Below are 19,022 nucleotides of genomic sequence, written 5' to 3' on the forward strand. Positions count from 1 at the left end.
ACTGCAGTAGCTGCAACACATTTTTCTTGAACAGCTGATATTACAGCAGCAAATTGCAAATAATATTGAGCATAATAATTTTTTTTTAAAAATTGTCAGAAGTGACTATTCCAGTACATTAGAACAGACTCGATTGGTCTCTGGCTCTTCCTCCTTCACACTTTTTTAGACCATTAGGATACACATATGAAAACGACACAAAGAGTGACATTAAAATTTGCTGTAACTTTATCAAACAAGGATATTGTTAAGACTGCAGTCAGGTACCATTTGAAAGTGTTCTCTGAGCAACTTACAAATATCAAAGAATTTATTTAAATTCATTACAAATATGCAAATTATGGCGACATATACTTTTGTAATAAGAGATGAATACACTGTAACCCTCTGACATCACTTAGGGTAACAATGATGCATGAATTAAAACTTAGGTTGGGTGACAATCGTGGACTATATGGGGGGGGGGGTGCTGGGGGAGTTCATGATATGGAAAGAAGTGATGGGCATTGTATGTTTGAGAAGCTTTAGATTAGTCCATGATATGCAGTGGCCGGAAATGGCATACTTTACCTTTGTGGAATATAAGACTCAAAACATTTTTTGTGCAAGGTATTAACACTCAGCAGCCACTTAGGATACAGACCTCATACAACGTTGTGCTACAGCTCGTTTAGGCTTGGTCTATAGCAGGGTTTCCCTAACTTTATCCCCCCACGAAACCCCTGTGGATGTCAGAGGTTTTCCACAAATCCCCAACTTTTCGAGACACGATCTGAGTCATTATTATACTATAATACGTATATCAGTGCTTCGTAAAAGATCAAGTTCATAGAGTAATATTGTAGAGTTTGTCGATAGGTACGACTTTTGTACATATATCTTATTTTAGTTCAACAAAAAGTGCTCTAGTTTTGACTTTTCGAAACGTCTCACGACCCCCTGGGATGGACTCACGCACCCTCTGTAGGTTCATGCACCCCAGTCAGGGAACCCCTGGTCTATAGGCTACATTTGCATACAGTAGTCATCATTAGAGAGAGCCAGCGTACGGAGAGCGGAGAAGAGGATGACAGTGATGCTAAAATACCCTGTACTGTGTTTCATCAAAACTGGAAATTATGTAAATACTGAACTTTGATGAGCAGTATGTCTCTGAAGAATTACTGGATGGGCGCAATGCAGTTATACAGAAATGGAAGCTAGATAGAGTTTGAAGGCAAAGGGTAAGATTTAGAAGAACTCTGAAACTATCACCTAAGAGTGACTTCATCAAGGTTTACAGTATTACAGAGCACAGTTTACTGTGCTTTAGAAACATAGTCACTGTTTTGCACTGTATCTGCAACTGATATGTTTATAGTCACTTCAACAGCACTGCATGGATGAGGAATCATTGAGTAGGTTTAATATCAAGCTACAACTCATGCAGTGAGAGCCAGGGTTACGCTATGGAGGCAGACGTCTGATTCAGTCCCCTTGTATAACATTTTGAACTGTTCTGCACATATGGGTCTTAGAAATTCAAATTCCAAATTGTAAACTTCCACATCCGAAATTTTACCTTTGGTGATCTGTTGCGTCTGTTACATGCATAGAAATTGAACTAGGAAGAATGCTGACACAGTGTATCGCCGTGAAGCCTTGAAAAAGTGAGGGCGCTTTGCGTTGTACGGCAAAAAGCCAGATCATTTGTAGGTCTTCGTGTACATACATTGTGCATTCGACTTTGAAACTGAATTTGATTTTGCCCATTTTTTCGGAAGAGTAGGTGTACTTTTCACAACAGAGACATGTTATTGCGACCAGAGTGGTAAGTACTATGTATCAGACACGATATTTAGTATAGCGCCACCTTTTTTACAAAAGTTCGTGTACGAAGAAATGGGACATTTCCAGTCGATGTTTTTTGTTGTTAATATCTGAGTAAAGGGGGCTCTAATTGTCATATTGATATAGTTTGAGATGCTTTTGTTTGGGAGATTTGAAGTTGTATTTTGTTACGCTAAATTTTCATACTATGTAGCTCCGATACTCTTGTTTTCATGTGTAGGCTTAATTTGTAAGTGCGTTCTGTCATTGCCGTAGTTAGAGCATCATTACACTTAGGGGTCATAAGGTCGTTAGTGCGTATCGTGTATTCATTTAGCATGGTAGTATTTTACGATCACCTGACAAGATACGTTAAGATAGGTTGCGGAGTACGAATTGTTTGTTTCAGAGTGTTTGAACTATAGCTGGCGCGAATGCTTAAAATGTTAGTGATTGTTTTCTTGATTTAAGTTTGATTACATTTTTCGCATTTGTTTGACTTTTCAGATTTCGAACAACACTTAATGTCTGTGTGATCAACTTACAACATTAAATTTTGAAATTCGTAGCCACAATTAAGTGAGGGCGCTTCTCGTCATTTGTCGCCTTACAACTATACTCCTGACTTAAGAACCAACTTTGAAAACTTTTATTTCGCCTCTAATAACAGGAGCAAGTGGAGTGTTTTGTGCAACTATTAATGTCTGGAAAGTGTCATTTCCGGTATCTGAGAGGCACATGGCAAAATTTCTCTTCCTTGTTTGATTTAATTGCTCCACTCAGATAGTGTCAATGTTGTCCCTGTAAAATGCCTTGGGAAAAGCAGCCTGCCCCCCCCCCCACCCTTCCCTCCCTCTTCCCACGCAAACCTACTTTTGTGTAATTCTTCCATACTAGACTGTGTATGCAGTTCTCAGTTGAATCTTAATGTTGCAAAGTGGGTATTAGTTTATGCAGGATAACAGATCCTACCTTATTAAGTGAGAATGAAAAACAGTTTGATCCATGTCTACATTCAGTTACAGTCATCAAAGGATGAGATGTTAGCACGTACGAATAGGGGCTTGAATGTGTCGTGCTCGAACTTGGTTAGTGAATGTCATTAGACCTAAATTCATATTTGAGTAAATTTAGGCAAATAGCCTATCCATTTACTGTCTAGAACATACATGGCTAGGCTGAGGAGGCCTTGGCCTACCTCAGATTCAGGTTACTGGCTAGTCCAATACTGCTCATTGTGCCCTTTTCCAAATTTACAGTGTTTTTGTTTTAAGAATATGTTGCAATGGAGGATGTGTTTGAATATTTGTACAATAATAGACTGAAATATTCCAGGTTTAAGTTTAGACCAAGGCTAACCTAAGTTAGACCGAGGGTAAGGCTACGTACATAGGCCTAAGTTATAGGCTAACCAATTTTCCTAGTATTGAATTGTCAGTGATAAGCCCAGGACATCATACCCGTCATCCCATATTATTCTGGCATGTGGATCTATAGTTAGGGATACAGTTGTAAGTAAAATGAGGTGGTGATAATTGTTGTCATTAGGCTTTAGTCATATCGCATCCGAAAGGACAGTCGTAACCAGGGTCCAGTGAATAACAATACAGCAGCTGAGCAGACGATACTTGTAAAGTAATTATATTCCCATGTAATTGTTTCTACTATCGCTTCCCAAGAATTACCTGTGAAACTGCAGTCCACTGCCACATTTTGAAGATTTTGGCACCAAAATACGCGCACGATATCACCATTTCGAGTGATTCGTGTCAACTTTATCACTTCAGTTATGTCAAAGACGTAGTGTTTGTATTACGCGCCGGTACTTCGTGCCGTACAAGCAAAGCGCCACCAGTTGGATGAGTGGCTTAGTATATGTCGCATGTCGTCATTCTTCTTATTTCAATTTCTATGGTTACATGCAACCCCCTCCGTCATACAATTTGTGACCGATGAACACAACTCGATTTTTGGAGAAACAAACCCCAAGTACACACATGCATGCACAACTATAGGCCTATGCCAAACGTAACGAAACACATTGTGAAAGAACAAATTTCTTTCTTTGAAAAAAAAAAAACTTTTTCTCAATAGAACCTAAATTTCTTCCAATCCTATAGATGCTTGACAATACGATCGTCTCTTCACAAGCTTTCAGGACGAACTTCGAACAGTCCTACAAACGTGCAATAATGAACTGCGTGGAATTTATGCGAGATCTGCACACTGTAGGTACAGGTATTTTTGAAGTGTATAGGTCGTTGGTGAAATTCCTGTAAGGTCACAGCATGGAGCTACTACGGAGTTGGTGAGTATGTCATACAAACAAATAAACGCAGTTTGTGTTCGATCCGTCACTCGTTTTACTCGATTTCCGACAGCATTTAATGGTTCAATTAAATGGCAGTTGAAAAGTTCAGTATTTTATGCTGGCATTATGTCCATAGACAGTCGTTTTACTTGATTTCCGACAGTCACGGCAAATGCACGCAACATTTAATGGTTTTCTTAAATCAGTTAACTAGTGCAGTACTTTTATGCTGGCATTTTATCTAGATTTACTCGTTTTACTTGAGTTCGAAATCGACGGCATGTTTGCACGAAACGTTTAATAGTTTACTCAAACCAGTTGACTAGTGCAGTATTTTTATGCTGGCATTCTATCTAGATTTACTCGTTTCACTTGATTTCCGACAGTCACGGCAAATCCACGCAACATTTCATGGTTGTCTTAAATAAACCAGTTGACGAGTGCAGTATTTTTATGCTGGCTTTTTATCTAGATTTACTCGTTTCACTTGATTTCCGACAGTCACGGCAAATCCACGCAACATTTAATGGTTTTCTTAAACCAGTTGACTGATGCAGTATTTTCATGCTGGCATTTTATCTAGATTTACTCGTTTCACTTGATTTCCGACAGTCACGGCAAATCCACGCATCATTTAATGGTTTTCTTAAATAAACCAGTTGACTAGTGCAGTATTTTTATGCTGGCATTTTATCTAGATTTACTCGTTTCACTTGGGTCACTTGATTTCCGACAGTCACGGCAAATCCACGCAACATTTAATGGTTCACTTAAATCAGTTGACTAGTGCAGTATTTTTATGCTGGCATTTTATCTAGATTTACTCGTTTCACTTGATTTCCGACAGTCACGGCAAATCCACGCAACATTTAATAGTTTTCTTAAATCAGTTGACTGGTGCAGTATTTTTATGCTGGCATTTTATCTAGATTTACTCGTTTCACTTGATTTCTGACAGTCACGGCAAATCCACGCAACATTTAATGGTTCGCTTAAATCAGTTGACTGGTGCAGTATTTTTATGCTGGTATTATGTCTAGATTTACTCGTTTTACCTAAGTTCGACATTGACGGCATATGCACGCAACATTTAATGTTTTAACTTAAATCAGTTGACTAGTGCAGTATTTTTATGCTGGCATTTTATCTAGATTTACTCGTTTCACTTGATTTCCGACAGTCACGGCAAATCCACGCAACATTTAATGGTTTACTTAAATAAACCAGTTGACTAGTGCAGTATTTTTATGCTGGCATTTTATCTAGATTTACTCGTTTCACTTGATTTCCGACAGTCACGGCATATCCACGCAACATTTAATGGTTTTCTTAAATCAGTTGACTAGTGCAGTATTTTTATGCTGGCATTTTATCTAGATTTACTCGTTTCACTTGATTTCCGACAGTCACGGCATATCCACGCAACATTTAATGGTTTCTTAAATCAGTTGACTGATGCAGTATTTTTATGCTGGCTTTTTATCTAGATTTACTCGTTTCACTTGATTTCCGACAGTCACGGCAAATCCACGCAACATTTAATGGTTTTCTTAAATAAACCAGTTGACTAGTGCAGTATTTTTATGCTGGCATTTTATCTAGATTTACTCGTTTCACTTGATTTCCGACAGTCACGGCAAATCCACGCAGCATTTAATGGTTTTCTTAAATCAGTTGACTGGTGTAGTATTTTTATGCTGGCATTATGTCTAGACAGTCGTTTCACTTGATTTCCGACAGTCACGGCAAATGCCTCAACATTTAATGGTTTACCTAAATCAGTTGACTAGTGCAGTATTTTTATGCTGGCATTTTATCTAGATTAACTCGTTTCACTTGATTTCCGACAGTCACGGCAAATCCACGCAACATTTAATGGTTTTCTTAAATCAGTTGACTGGTGCAGTATTTTTATGCTGGTATTATGTCTAGATTTACTCGTTTTACCTAAGTTCGACATTGACGGCATATGCACACAACATTTAATGTTTTAACTTAAATCAGTTGACTAGTGCAGTATTTTAATGCTGGCATTATATCAAGACATTCGTTTCACTTGATTTCCGACAATTCGCAGCATAAAAAAAGCCTTTAACATTATTATAGACACTTCAGTCTTATACCTTACAGTAGTGTACATTGTATGCCTTTCAGGTCTGTACGCCAAATTTCTCGCTTCGCCAGTTGACAGTCATTTTGTTATTGTATATTAATTAAAGGTTTTATCATTAAAGGTGTTTGTAGACATTATAGGCACACCACTACACGCCCCCCTTACGCACAAACCAACGTACTGTCAGGCGTCATTGTAACTAAGTATTGTGCGTTCCTGTAGAGTTATCTTAATGTGCAGGTTTCCTGGAGGACAGCAACCTAGGCGCAATTTTTACTGGGCCGACGCAAACAATCTTTAAGATGTTGCGCCCCGTGGACGCAAGTTTTAATATCCCAGTAACAATACTGAGTAATTGTGAACATGGCATATTGCCAGTTTACACAAATCATTATAAGTAGTGTATCATATGGGACATTTTGCAAATATATTAATTAGTACTTAGAATTATAAATGTTCTGTGGGGACATGATAAGGCTAATATAAAGTTCCAATGATGTATTAATTATGTAAATTAGGCCAAGGCCAAATTGCCCTTTGTCTCATATACAAAACACTCTTAGGTACACACGTTAACTTTACAGCCATGAGTTAATTAACAATATTAAATGAAATAATAAAATAAAATATAATATAATAATATATTATAATGAAATTTTCAAAACCAGTCATAATGTAAACCACCAATCATAAATGTAACAAATTAAACTAAATTAAACTATTTTAATATATTTAAAAATAAATATTTAATTTAAGTTGTATAATCACTCAATTTGTTGTTATGAATGGGACAATTTTGTATCGTAATGGGACATCATACTGTAATACCTTTTATGTGTGTCGAATATTGGTACAATATTGTTAATTGTGGGTTAGCACACAGTCAGAAATGTGCCCAATATGTGAGGCAACAACATCCATTCTTATCAGTAACTCTTTGCAGTCTTACCCTCATTATCTCCTCCCATGATACCTCCCCTGGATCACCCAACAGCCCCCCCCCCACCCTCCACCACAAACAATTTAAGAGATGAATGTGAATTATACAACACATTCACGTCAATTATATGTGTTTTTGTAAAACTCTGCAAGTCGTTGAGCCACCTACCTGTAAACTTACCATTTAATTCATTACGGTATCTATTCAATTCTGATATATGCCGACATTGTCACACCAATACACAATAAGCTATATAGGCTCTCAGTGTCTCTCTAAATGCTGAGCACCAAGTGAGAGGCAGCAGGGCCCGCAGTTTTAAAGTATTTTGTATGACTCTGCCAATATTTGACGCTGGACCTCCTGTCTGGAATGTGGAAGCTCTTGCACGCATTGATCTAACCAAGCTTAGATTATTATATATATACACATATCTATACATTGTTTGCGCCGAGTTCATGACGAGCAGGTTAGCGACAATGAATATTCATGAAGTTTACCAATAATGTATGACGTAACATGAAGACAACTATAAGTCCTAAGGGAATTGATCATTGGTTTGTCTGTTCGTGTGCAGTGCACGTTGAGACTGATATTTGTTCTTGCTGAAAGCTATAAGGTGCCGTGAGTCTCACGATAATAGCCGGGTACATGATGAGTGTGGGTCTACAAACAACATTGCAATTTACTGCCGGGTTTGCCTGTTGTCCACAAAGACGAACGTCTTCAAAGTACTGTCCCATATTTCCAACCTGCCAGGATTGATACAAAAAAATGTCTCCATTGAAAAAAATATGTAAATTATAGGCATCTGCAAAAAGCAACCATTGGATAAATATTGTTTTTAAAGTGACTCCATTTTCATCTCCATGCACGCTGCATCAGGGTTGAGGCAAACCTGATCACGGTGATTGTTATGTACCCCCCCCCCCCCCCCACACACACACATCTACCTCCCGACAAGATTATACCAGATTAGAACATTACTTTAACTGCGACGACCGAGCAAACAAAGTTACGTATGGAGCTTAAAGGTGCAAGACACGTAAATGTAACCAAGCTTTTTTTCCGGGACTTGAAGTTTTGATGCTTCTGGTTGCGGCAAAAGGGAAAGTGAAAAAAAGTGGAATTTGTATTCCAAACTTGAAAATGTGCCGTGAGTTTTCTGGACACACAAATGTCCACTTTTTAATGCATTTGGCTAAAGAATTCGAAGTAGGACGGATCAACCTCCTGAATTGTTCCATACTATATCTATATCTCTCATTCTCATTTAGGCATCTCTCAGTGACGAGCGTTGTCAAATTTCATTCAATTCTTCCAAAAGTGTACCAACATTCGCCGCTACTAGCCCTCGGCAGATCCACTTCAAAGGATGGCCCAATGATTGCACAAGTTTTACATTTATGCTAGCCTAGTGCGGTAAACTGAACAATAATTACCTGAACGACTTGGACGAGGTCTCCGTTTGCTTTCTTTGCGAAGATTAGAGGGACTCGGTTGCTCGAGGTTAAGCAACATTGCAGCGTTCCCGTCTGTCTCTTTGGTCTGTCCGCTTCGGCTGAACGAAACACTTCTGATCGTTGCCTTAAAAGACCTCTTCTATCTCAAAAGAAAACCAAACGATTTAAATTCTCTTGTTTTAAGATCTGCATGTGACAGGCAAGTTAAAGATAAAATGATATGGTGGCCGGTTGGTTATTCCGTGTATTTTACCTTAAGAAGACAACAAGTTTCATACCCTGCAGGGGTATACTATGCACAAATCGAGTAGCCGGCGCACTGCAATAATGATTGCCATAGCTCGTTATTCGTTAATTGGACTAGAACCTATTTGAAGGATATAAAGTGATATTTTCTAACTTTTTAACGAGCTGAATGTTGTATATAAACATTTCCGTTACTCTTGTTCAGGGTCAGTCACGTGTTGTTTCATTCCTTCTTTTAATTTCTGTAGAACCGTACCAAACCATCATGCAGCTTACATCCACATACATCGCAAACGGATACAGTTCAATATATACGGTTAACCAGCAATTCGATACAAATGTGTCAGATATAAGGTTAGCGTGACCACTCATTCTTTGATGTCCTGTTGTGTCATCATGATGAAGTTGAAGATGATTGCGGATATGTGTTCATGTAATTCACATATCAGACAGGAGGACATGAAACCGTTAAAGAAAATACGAACTGTTTCAAAGTTATACAGTATAGCCGTGTCCTAATTTCTTCCCTATCTTCGAAAGCTTATTCTCCCTGAGAGCATGTTCTTAACCTGAACGCTCTTCCTCTCCAATTTGACCCCTGCAAAAGTAGCGCATGCAAGGACCCGGGGTGTGTGGTGGGCAATGCCATCTGCAGACTCGATTTTTTTCTGGAGGAGAACCCTCCACACCCCCAAAAAGGGAGCCGAATTCAACGACCCTGAAGTCACAGACCTAGATTGGCATTTCTTTTATATCCGCCTTAAGCCGGTCCACAAAGGACTACGTGACCCTACCAAAATCAGTCTGCAGGGGAGATTTGGATTGTTTCCACACATTTTGAAGGAAAAAAAAACTAAAACTTGCTCTATAATCTCACCGGTGGAATCTTTGCAAGATAATTTTCTGCCTCTCTGTGAACTCAATCGGCTGGAAGGGCATTGGATCATCTTCGTACGCTAGTCCGGTTGCAAGAAACCGTTCCATCCCCTCGCTGACAAAAGTGGCGGTTGCTCTCTCCTGTTCCGCTAATTCTAGATCTGCGAGTTGCTCTGCCGTTAACATGGGTAACGTCGGGTCCTCTGATTCGCAATCGACATAACGAGGGATGCAAGCAACCTTGAGACACGTGCTGTTACCTACGAACTTTACGACCGCTTGGCCTGACGTAACGTTCGCTGATAACAGAAGTCCAGCCGTCAAGTAGAGATATATCCATAGCTGGAATGTATCTGTACAAATGTAACGAATGAGGAAATAGTTATTGACCGAAAAAACTTCCTAGAGTATCTTCCATTTAGGATTATTGTATTCTTACCTGATAATCGAGATTTTTCTTTCAACCGATAAAACTGGATTTTCACAAAAACAAAAGAAAAATAACAAACAAACAAATCTTGGATTTTCGGACGATTATTCAAAATCTCGATAAATCTGTCCATGTATACAGTAACGATCAGGATTTGTACTGGACTATCTAGTTTTTGTTGTTGTTTTGTGGTTGGTTTTTTTTTTTGTGAGAGTCATGATTTCATCACAGTCATACCCAACATCGTAATTAATATGTCATGAATGAAAGGAGAGATTGGTCAAACGTAGTTATACCAGAGAGCTGCTATTCGGGTACCAGCTCACTGGTAATAATAAATCAACGTAGTCGAGTTAGTTCGTTACAGGTCATCTACAGTAACACTGTGCGCATGCTACAGTTAAAGTATATCGTATTCTCTCAACAGTCGTCATGTTGTTTAACACAAATATTGTAATAATAATATAATATTAATAATAATAATATTGTAACATTGAAATACAAATAGCTAAGATTTTAAGAATTACTTTTTCAAAAGCTTCTTTTTTTCATCAGATTTCCTCGTATAGTTACTGAAGAATTTTAACGTTTTAACATAATCATAATAATAATATGTGGTAAAATCTATTGCAGAAATGAAGCTTAACATTGTATCGAATCCTCTGCATACATAAGAAAGCTATTGGCCTATTTGTCGTACTTCGTAAGTACTCACCCATTTGTTTGTCCAGCGTTTATATATTACCTCTATCATAAGTCGACTCACGGGTACTGAAAATACAAAATGAGGACATCAGAGAGAACAACAGATATATAGAGTTGAAGGGCTTGCTAAATGCATGTATTATCGACCACCAACGACATTCACACAAATTACAATAGCTTATACAAGTAAAAAGTAAATAAAAAATTAAATTAAAGTGTTGGGAATTAGAAACACAAGAGAAAATAATCGATAGTTCTTGTGTGTAAAGGTCATGTGCAGAGGAAACAAAACAATATTAAAATTAAATCGATACAAGGTGATGTGGGTGGTGCCAAAGTATTTTTTGGGTAAATACTGGATATTCCCTGATCAAATGATCGATAAATTATTGACGTCACGTATTATTCGGTGAGATGATGGAACGGTTATTGTAAACTTACGTGGCCAAGTACCCATTTTGGGGTGGGTGGTGGTTTGGTGGCGGTGGTTGGTACATTAATGTAAAAGCAGGTCGGATGAAAATAAGTGTCGAACCAACAACATGTAGAAATAAGAAATCACGAAGACTGTGTCCATGTGAAGTTTAGTCCCATCTTTAATCCTCCCCCGTTTAACCCCCTGTTTAGCACCCTGTTCCCCTGTTTAGCTGATAATATGGTGACTTTAGGCAGAATTGTAGTCTTGATATATATTGATGTGCGTTGATGGATTTATAGTAACATGTAAGTATTCACTAAGGAGTCAACGTCAGCACCAGTTTAGCCTTAAAGGAGTATTCCAGAGATATTCTATATTTTAGAGGTAAATATCTTGAAGGTCGGATCGTCTTTGGAAACATTACCAAACCTTGTACCACATAAACATGTGCCATCGTATTAGACAGCTCAAGAACGTATAACTCAATATTTCCCAAACAAGTGATAATCTATACTGCATAAGAGGATCAACTCGTATGAAAAATATTTATAGGCTGATAGGTATAAATATCTACCGAGTTATACTCGGGATAGCAAGAGTCGATCCCACCGTTTTTCCGTTTTCATAATTTATGAAGTTTATATATATAGGGCATGTTGATCATACCAATGATGGGTATATACCTGTACTTAAAGCTTATTATACCATTTACGCGAAGCTATAATACCACAGAGCTGGTAATGATGGTGCGGTTTTCGTTCAACTTGAGATTGTTCACTTCTGGCTGTGTGTACTGTAGCTAAAGTAATGCATTATGATACGCATCTACCGCCGCCCCCCCCCCCCCCTCCCCCAGTAATATTGATAGCAATCCTGCACAGAGAAGAGACGTTGAGCAGGCAGATTTGGCATCATGTCTCCAAACTAGGTTTGATTGTTTCACATATGGACGTTAAAGCAGGACACTTGATTAAAAGTTAATGTGGTGTGAAAATTTGATCATTGCTCACCTCACCTATCCCGGAGTCTGGTAGACCGTATAGGGCGCCACAGATGCCCTCCCAACTATTTCTTTCCACTTCTTCCTGTCCTCGGCCTCTCGAAGGGCATCAGGCAGTTTGAGGCCCGTCCACTCTGGGATGTTGTCCTCCCATCTTTCCCCTGTCTGCCTCTCCTTCTTCCTCCTGGTACCGTGCCCTGCAGGATCGTCTTAGCCAGTCCTGTAGATCTTGTGACATGGCCATACCATCTCAATTTACCTTTTTACACAATGGTGAGGAGGTCATCGTAGGGCCCGATAGCCTGGCCAATTCTTTTCCTCACTTCTTGATTGTAGATGTGGTCCCTGTAGGAAACTGAGGAGTCTGCGGAAACATCTCACTTCTACAGCTTGTATCCTCCTTTTGATGTCTGCTGTCAGGGTCCATGACTCACAGGCGTAGAGAAATATGGAGGTGACAAGGGAGCGCATCAGTCGGATCTTCGATCATTGAAGTATGTTTAAACCACGTTATATCTTTGAGGAAAAGGCGTTGAAAAAGTACCACGTGTCTGAGTGAAGAGGTTCGGATTTAGGGACAGTTGGAAGTCTGACCTCAATATATGACCGTTACTAGCAAATTTTCGAGCACAGCTACTTGACACGGAAGTAATTGTTTCGCGCAAATCCGGTTCTACGGACTTCGGTTCGCTACTTCCATGTATGGATGTAATCGGTAAAATTCGCAAACATCCCAATGTCATTCGGGTTTACGAGTATCGTAGCTCGATAGAGGATACTTTAGAGACTCAAATACGATCATTTCCGGAAAGAAACGAAGATTTTACCAATAGAACAGTGCATTTTCTTATCGACGACCAACGCAAAAACATAAAGGTAAGTCAAATCGAGTCGACGTCTATCGTTATGTGACTTTCGCGTCTTAGACAACTTTTAACCGTAAAAATAGCATTTTTGTAATATATAAGCTTGAATCTTACTCATATTTTTCAGAAAAGTTGTAACTCCCCCGAAAAGTGTGATTTTTTGGTCAACGAAAATGGTGCTCCTATGTGGTTTTGGTTGCCCCTAATACATGTATCCTAACGTACATAATACACATATACACGAAAGCACCGTATCCTATAACGTGCAGCCTAGCGCTATATGTCGACTATGATGTAGCTAGTGCTAGATTTGCAACGTCTCGTATTTTTCGTAATCTTTCTATTCGGCATAGATTCCCTTCATTTTTTGGCGTTAATATGGAAAAATCAGGGAGTTGATAAGTCACGGTACTACTTATGGCTACTAAATAGTTAAAATTTAAAAATTCGAGGGCATAGCGGACAGTAATATTACTGTACTAGGCCCCTAGTACAAGCCTAGGCTAGCCTATAGGCCTAGTACTTTTGTATTTACTAAAGTAATATACTACGACAAGTTTTTACTACAGGTAGGCCCTAGCCTAGTTTTAGTAATACTAGAATACCTGCATAGTTTAGTCCAATTTTAATAATGGACTAAGGCTTATAACCTTTAGTTCTTAGCCTACGCCTTCTTGCCCTTGTGTAATAATTCTAAGGGGCCTGTTCTTGAAAAGATTTGGACTGCATTAAGATACAATTTAGTATTATTATTATTTTACAAAAATTATTAGTAGTACTAGTAGACTGCCTTTGTACTATGTATAAGTTAAGATCATGGCTTATTATGAGTTTTATTAAAGCTGGACTGGGTGAAAATTTCCTCCATCCTGGGATCGGGATCCATTTCAATGTCACTTTGTTACAAGTGTTCAAGAACGGTATTAGATCCATGACTTAAGTCTAGGCCCAATTCCCTATGCTTAATATGTAGAGCAAGATACGTAACACAGAAATAAAACTAGCTTGCTTTATACTGCTTACACTTTATACTTATTGCTATTACAGTTAGACCTACTGCTGGTACTTGAGAACAATTGCACCTCATAGAGCCATGTAGTTGTACATAGCTACTTATAATTCCAGGTGACTTAAAACAATATCAGGGATCATTTTGTGACAACATGTTTTGCTGTTAAAGAGAGTTTACGATCTTTTTATTGTTATGTTGTTTTCTATGATAGGTACAGTAGTAGAAGTACTTAGTTAGTCATTCACGTACAGTCTTCCCTATGTGTGTGTGTGTCACACACAGATTTCTCTAAGGTGCTTTCCCATGTATATATGACCAAAAAAAAGTTATTCCCAAAAAGAAGAAAAGTTTCATTCACTATTAGATTTGTTTTGTTATGTATAATGACTAACATTGCGAAATGCAGTTCCACTGGTATTAAGTATTAGCCCAGAGAGCTTCCAGAGTTTATTACATCCTCATGTTTATTATCCTCATATCTGAAGTCTTCATATAAGAGTTTATTTATAGAAATATGTTTATAAATGTAGTCTCACATTCTATTTAATACTATATATCTTTAAGTTCCTAGCTCTCTTATATGTACCCGTAGTAAGAAGGAATGCAGCCTGTGGATCAGTTAAGTGCCTGTTGTTACAACTCTGCTCCAAACTATTGTTTGTTTAATCAGGTTGTATTATTAGTGTGCTACCTTTAAGCAATTTTGTTTTCTATATATGTGTAATTTACATTTTTCCTCAGTTTCTGTTATACTCTTATAGAAAGAACAAGTTGTGTGCAGCAACAGGCTGTAATATACTCAGCAGTCTCATGCCTATTCTCTAGCTAACTCGAACAGGTTATTGGCCCAGACACATACACTGGAAATTAACTGTGTAGAATAGATTGTTGTTTAGAATTTATGTGCTGATTTTGGAACCATTTCTTGGGAATTGTCGGTACTTAAATTGGTTAATTTAGTCGTGACAACTGACCAATATGGCTGGAACAACAGAAGATATGACGTGGAAAATTAACAAAATGGATGGCTCGAACTGGCTGACATGGAATTTCCAGATGAGACATTTGTTTCTTGCAAAAGGCCTGTGGGCTATGAGGATGGCTCAGGAAAGTTGGGGGTTACTGTATGTGAGAAGTAGAAGAGTGCAAACTTGAAAAAGACACAACTGGCATTTTTCACCATTGTGCTTGCAATAGCATCTAGTCAGCTGGAATTAATTACAACAAGTGAGAAACCTAGTGATGCTTAGGATGCCTTGCGTACTCTGTTCGAAAAGGATTCTCTAACCAACAAAATTCAGCTCAAGAAAAAGTACCTCAGAACTGAAATGGCAGAGGGCAAGTCAGTTGGAAATAATTTGAATTATATGAAAGGAAGTATGGATCGTTGGGCTGCTATTGGTGCTCCTATTTCTGAAGAAGACCAGGTTGTTAAAGTTATATGTCAAGTTTGGACTTATTTATTTACTTTCTACTCTTACCTTTTACTTTTATATATTTGTCTTTTAATTTTAATTTTAATCTTATGCTATATGTCACAGGTATATCTCACCATTTCAAAGTTACAAAACTATCCATCCTGCCACCTGAACTGTTTTTGCTATGTCATGCCTTCACTATGCCACCTTGAAATACCCCTTCCAGTCATAATGCACTTGACATTGTGTGTGATTTTTTTTCAGACAATATTATTGTATGAAGTCTTCACAGTATGAAGTGTGTTTCATTTCAAGAAGTATTCAAATTTTGTTAAGCTATTCCTTCCATTTGAACAAAGTATTTCACTTTGAAGTGATCGAAGTAATTTATATTTCATGCCCATATTTTCACAGGACATTAAAACATGTTCTTGCATGGAGAGTGTCACACAAATGTTTTTTGTTTTCTTTTTTCTGTTGCTTAAAGTGCCTTATTGTTACAGTTATAAAATCAATAAAAGACCAGGCAACTCTATTTCCACTGTTGACTTATGTTCTACTATGCATGTGCAAAAGAAAAAGAAAACAGCCCTACTCAAAATATTTGGTCAGAGTATCAATAGAACGTAATGTATCCAAACACGTCCTGTGTACTGAAAGTCCGCTTTTAATTAAAGTCCCCATATGTGGCAAAACCACCTCATCCCTCCAAAATACCCTAACTCTTCCCAAGGGCGGCGGAAGCACTTTTAATCTGGGGGGGCACCGACATCAAAGGGCACTTTGCAGAAATTCGATTGGACTGATGCAGCCTTATATTTAGTACCCTTTATAACTCTTATTGTATTATCTTATTTGCGTATACACATCACTCCATCAACGCCCCCCACCCCCCCCCCCCCCTCAAGGAAAATATGCATACTAGCACTGCAATATCCACTGTGAAAATTGGGAAACAAGGAACAAGTTTTCTTTTGAGACAAAATGAGGTGAAATCATGCTAGTTGCTAATGTAGGAATCTTCCGAATTAGAGTTTATTTCTTGTCAATATCTTAACAAATTTTTCCCATTCGAAATAGCTTTGAGTTTGACCCACAGAAATTCATTAAAAGTCAGGGGCGTAGCCAGGATTTGCAAAGTTGTATGCACGACTATCTGAGCGGAGCGCCACCATCGGTTGGCGCGGAGCGTATAAGAAAATTTTTGGTTTTACAAACCCCTCAGATGGCTGGAAACGGCCCTTCCCGAGTGTTCATTCTGGTTCCCTGGCCTCTTGCTAACTTGAGACACCTCAATTTTTATGTAGAAAAAGGGCACATTTTTAACCTGAGGAAAAGTGGGGGGGCACGTGCCCCCTGTGCCCCCCCGGTTCCGCCGCCCTTGACTCTTCCCAAAGCTGGTGAACACCACACCCATCCCAAAGCTGGGAAACTCCAAACCCTTCCCCAAATCCGCTAAGCACCACATTCCCTCCCCAAAACCCCTAAAAACACCACACCCCTCCCCTAAACAACACACCCCTACCCAAGCCACAGTACTTAACTTCAATATTGGCAAGCGGTTACGTAGTGTGATACATGAACCAAACAAGGATTGGTATTGACTGGAAAACTGTTAACTGATATTTATTGATGAATATAAGCAACAGATGAGTACCCAGCTTTGCAGAATCTCACTGAGTAAGGGCTACTGTGGAATTATGGTAAGTATAAATCATTTGGTATTGTAGGTATAAATCATTCGGAATTGTTGGAAGTTCCTTAGAAAGCAACTAGAAATAAGGTTTGGCCTAGGCCATGTTACCTTTGTATATTCGACATGTGGTATGACCCCTTCAGTTTTGACAACAGACTCAGGAAAATTTGTGTTACCTTAATAGTTACCACCATTAATTTAGCTAGAAAGGAAACACCATCTCCCTTGCCCCCTCCCCCATTTTGTCTCTCTTACCCCTCCCATACGCAGCTCTCAGTAATTTCACATTTTACCTAATCATATATTAGAATTTAGGACAAAATTTCTTCCAAACCTTAGCACAACTTAAATTACTTAATTTCACGCCACAAAACCTAACATTCCTAAGAGACCGTACACTAAAGGAATGGGTTCCACTACATTGAAAACGATTTGAATGAAGTCTTGTCGGTAGTAGCCCATAGCATGAAAACGGCTTGGCGAAAGTCTACCTAATTTCAAAATGGCGGCGACAGCAACAAAATCGCCGAGTCGAGGTAATCGTTTTGTGACTGGCCGTCTTAGACAACCATTTCACCGAAACTTTACAGCATCATGTAGGAGAGTACAAGATCCACAAATGGGAGAACTTTTTTGCTGTAACTCTCTTTCGTTGGTTCGTTTTGACCTATTTTGTGTCAGTTAGGAATACATGTGTGAGGACGAAGTTGGATTGCAATCGTTGTTTCATAGGTTTTCGTTGATTTTTTCTCGGGTATCTTTGCCCTACCATACATTGGAATTACTTTTAATCCATTCTGTGAGGTTCCGGTAAGTTGTAAACTATCAATGTCTGTAAATTCTGTGAGTGAAACGTAGGACCGACTTTACGTTAAATGCGGGCAAATTCAAATTTAATGATATGCGTGATCGTTGATCATTCTTCGAGGTCACGGGGTCAGACTTCCAACTGGGGATAAAACGTTTAGATTCCCCTTAAATATCAACACGCACAATTTCCATTCCTTTTTGTCATCGACTATCATTCAATACCCACAAAAGGGATGTGGAAAATGTCGGAGAAGAGACATTGAGAATTTTTTTGACTTTTATCAAACTAGGTTGGATTATTTCTCCCCATAAAGGCTAGATGTGTTAATTAAGGTGTGATGTGGTGAGAAAAGTTGACGATTGAGACAAGTTTAGGCTAAATTATGTCTTTGAGGAAATAGACGGTAGGAAAAAGAACAAGGTACCACCTGAACGGTGGCGAGGTTTGGATTTATTATCAAACGCCCTTATGACATGGGCTCTCTTATATATACATCTTCAAGATGTAAGTAGCATACGCCCAATAAATGCCCCATTGACTTATACACTAAATCACAAAAGTAATGTTGTCTCTAAGTCTAGATAAAAGTTCTCACTAACTAAATGCTATACCCATCACCGGATAGCTGACAAGTTGGCCTTTCATGGCACCATCAATTCTCCGTATCATGACCATGTAGATTTTTTGCTATCCGAGCCAGAAGTTTTCGTCACTTGTAGACAAACCTCTTCACTCAGTAGTAAACAATCTTCGTACGCTGCTCCTGGGAGGCCTAAAGGGGTCTAAAATTGCCTCGATTGACCCAATTTTCTCACCACATGTACTTGAATTCATGCTCTTTAACACGCAAGCCACAAAAAACTAGATCATGATTGATAACAGGTCAAAAAGGATGTTCTCCTGCTGCTTTT

At 38.6% G+C, this 19,022-nt stretch overlaps 1 protein-coding gene and 1 long non-coding RNA gene across 3 annotated transcripts; one reads left to right on the plus strand and one right to left on the minus strand.

The window, feature by feature from the left end:
* Window positions 1-6,886: 6,886 nt before the first annotated feature.
* On the minus strand, window positions 6,887-12,877 carry LOC139975355 (uncharacterized). Of its 2 annotated transcripts, XM_071983240.1 has the most exons (5): window positions 12,319-12,877; window positions 10,901-10,956; window positions 9,757-10,108; window positions 8,613-8,772; window positions 6,887-7,922 (listed from the first exon to the last, which is right to left on the minus strand). In XM_071983240.1, the coding sequence occupies exons 2-5, from the start codon at window positions 10,902-10,904 to the stop codon at window positions 7,722-7,724; spliced, it is 717 nt and encodes a 238-aa protein (XP_071839341.1). In that variant the 5' UTR covers window positions 10,905-10,956; window positions 12,319-12,877; the 3' UTR covers window positions 6,887-7,721. The 2 variants fall into 2 exon arrangements, with proteins under 2 accessions (XP_071839341.1, XP_071839340.1); XM_071983239.1 differs by lacking the exon at window positions 12,319-12,877 and having other exon boundaries at window positions 10,901-11,050.
* Window positions 12,878-12,884: 7 nt separating this feature from the next.
* On the plus strand, window positions 12,885-16,139 carry LOC139975356 (uncharacterized). Its single transcript, XR_011795725.1, has 2 exons — window positions 12,885-13,184; window positions 14,928-16,139. It is a non-coding gene; the product is annotated as an uncharacterized lncRNA (long non-coding RNA).
* The last annotated feature ends 2,883 nt before the right edge of the window (window positions 16,140-19,022 follow it).

This window comes from Apostichopus japonicus, chromosome 10 (assembly GCF_037975245.1).
Source record: "Apostichopus japonicus isolate 1M-3 chromosome 10, ASM3797524v1, whole genome shotgun sequence".
NCBI classification, from domain to species: domain Eukaryota; kingdom Metazoa; phylum Echinodermata; class Holothuroidea; order Aspidochirotida; family Stichopodidae; genus Apostichopus; species Apostichopus japonicus.

What these genes read in the sequence shown, in the direction of transcription:
- LOC139975355 (XM_071983240.1), bottom strand. An exon ending in ATCTTGCAAAGATTCCACCG is followed by an intron (nt 8,773 to 9,756) that starts GTGAGATTATAG and finishes CTTTTGAGATAG; the next exon opens with AAGAGGTCTTTTAAGGCAAC. An exon ending in ACCTCGTCCAAGTCGTTCAG is followed by an intron (nt 7,923 to 8,612) that starts GTAATTATTGTT and finishes CAATCCTGGCAG; the next exon opens with GTTGGAAATATGGGACAGTA.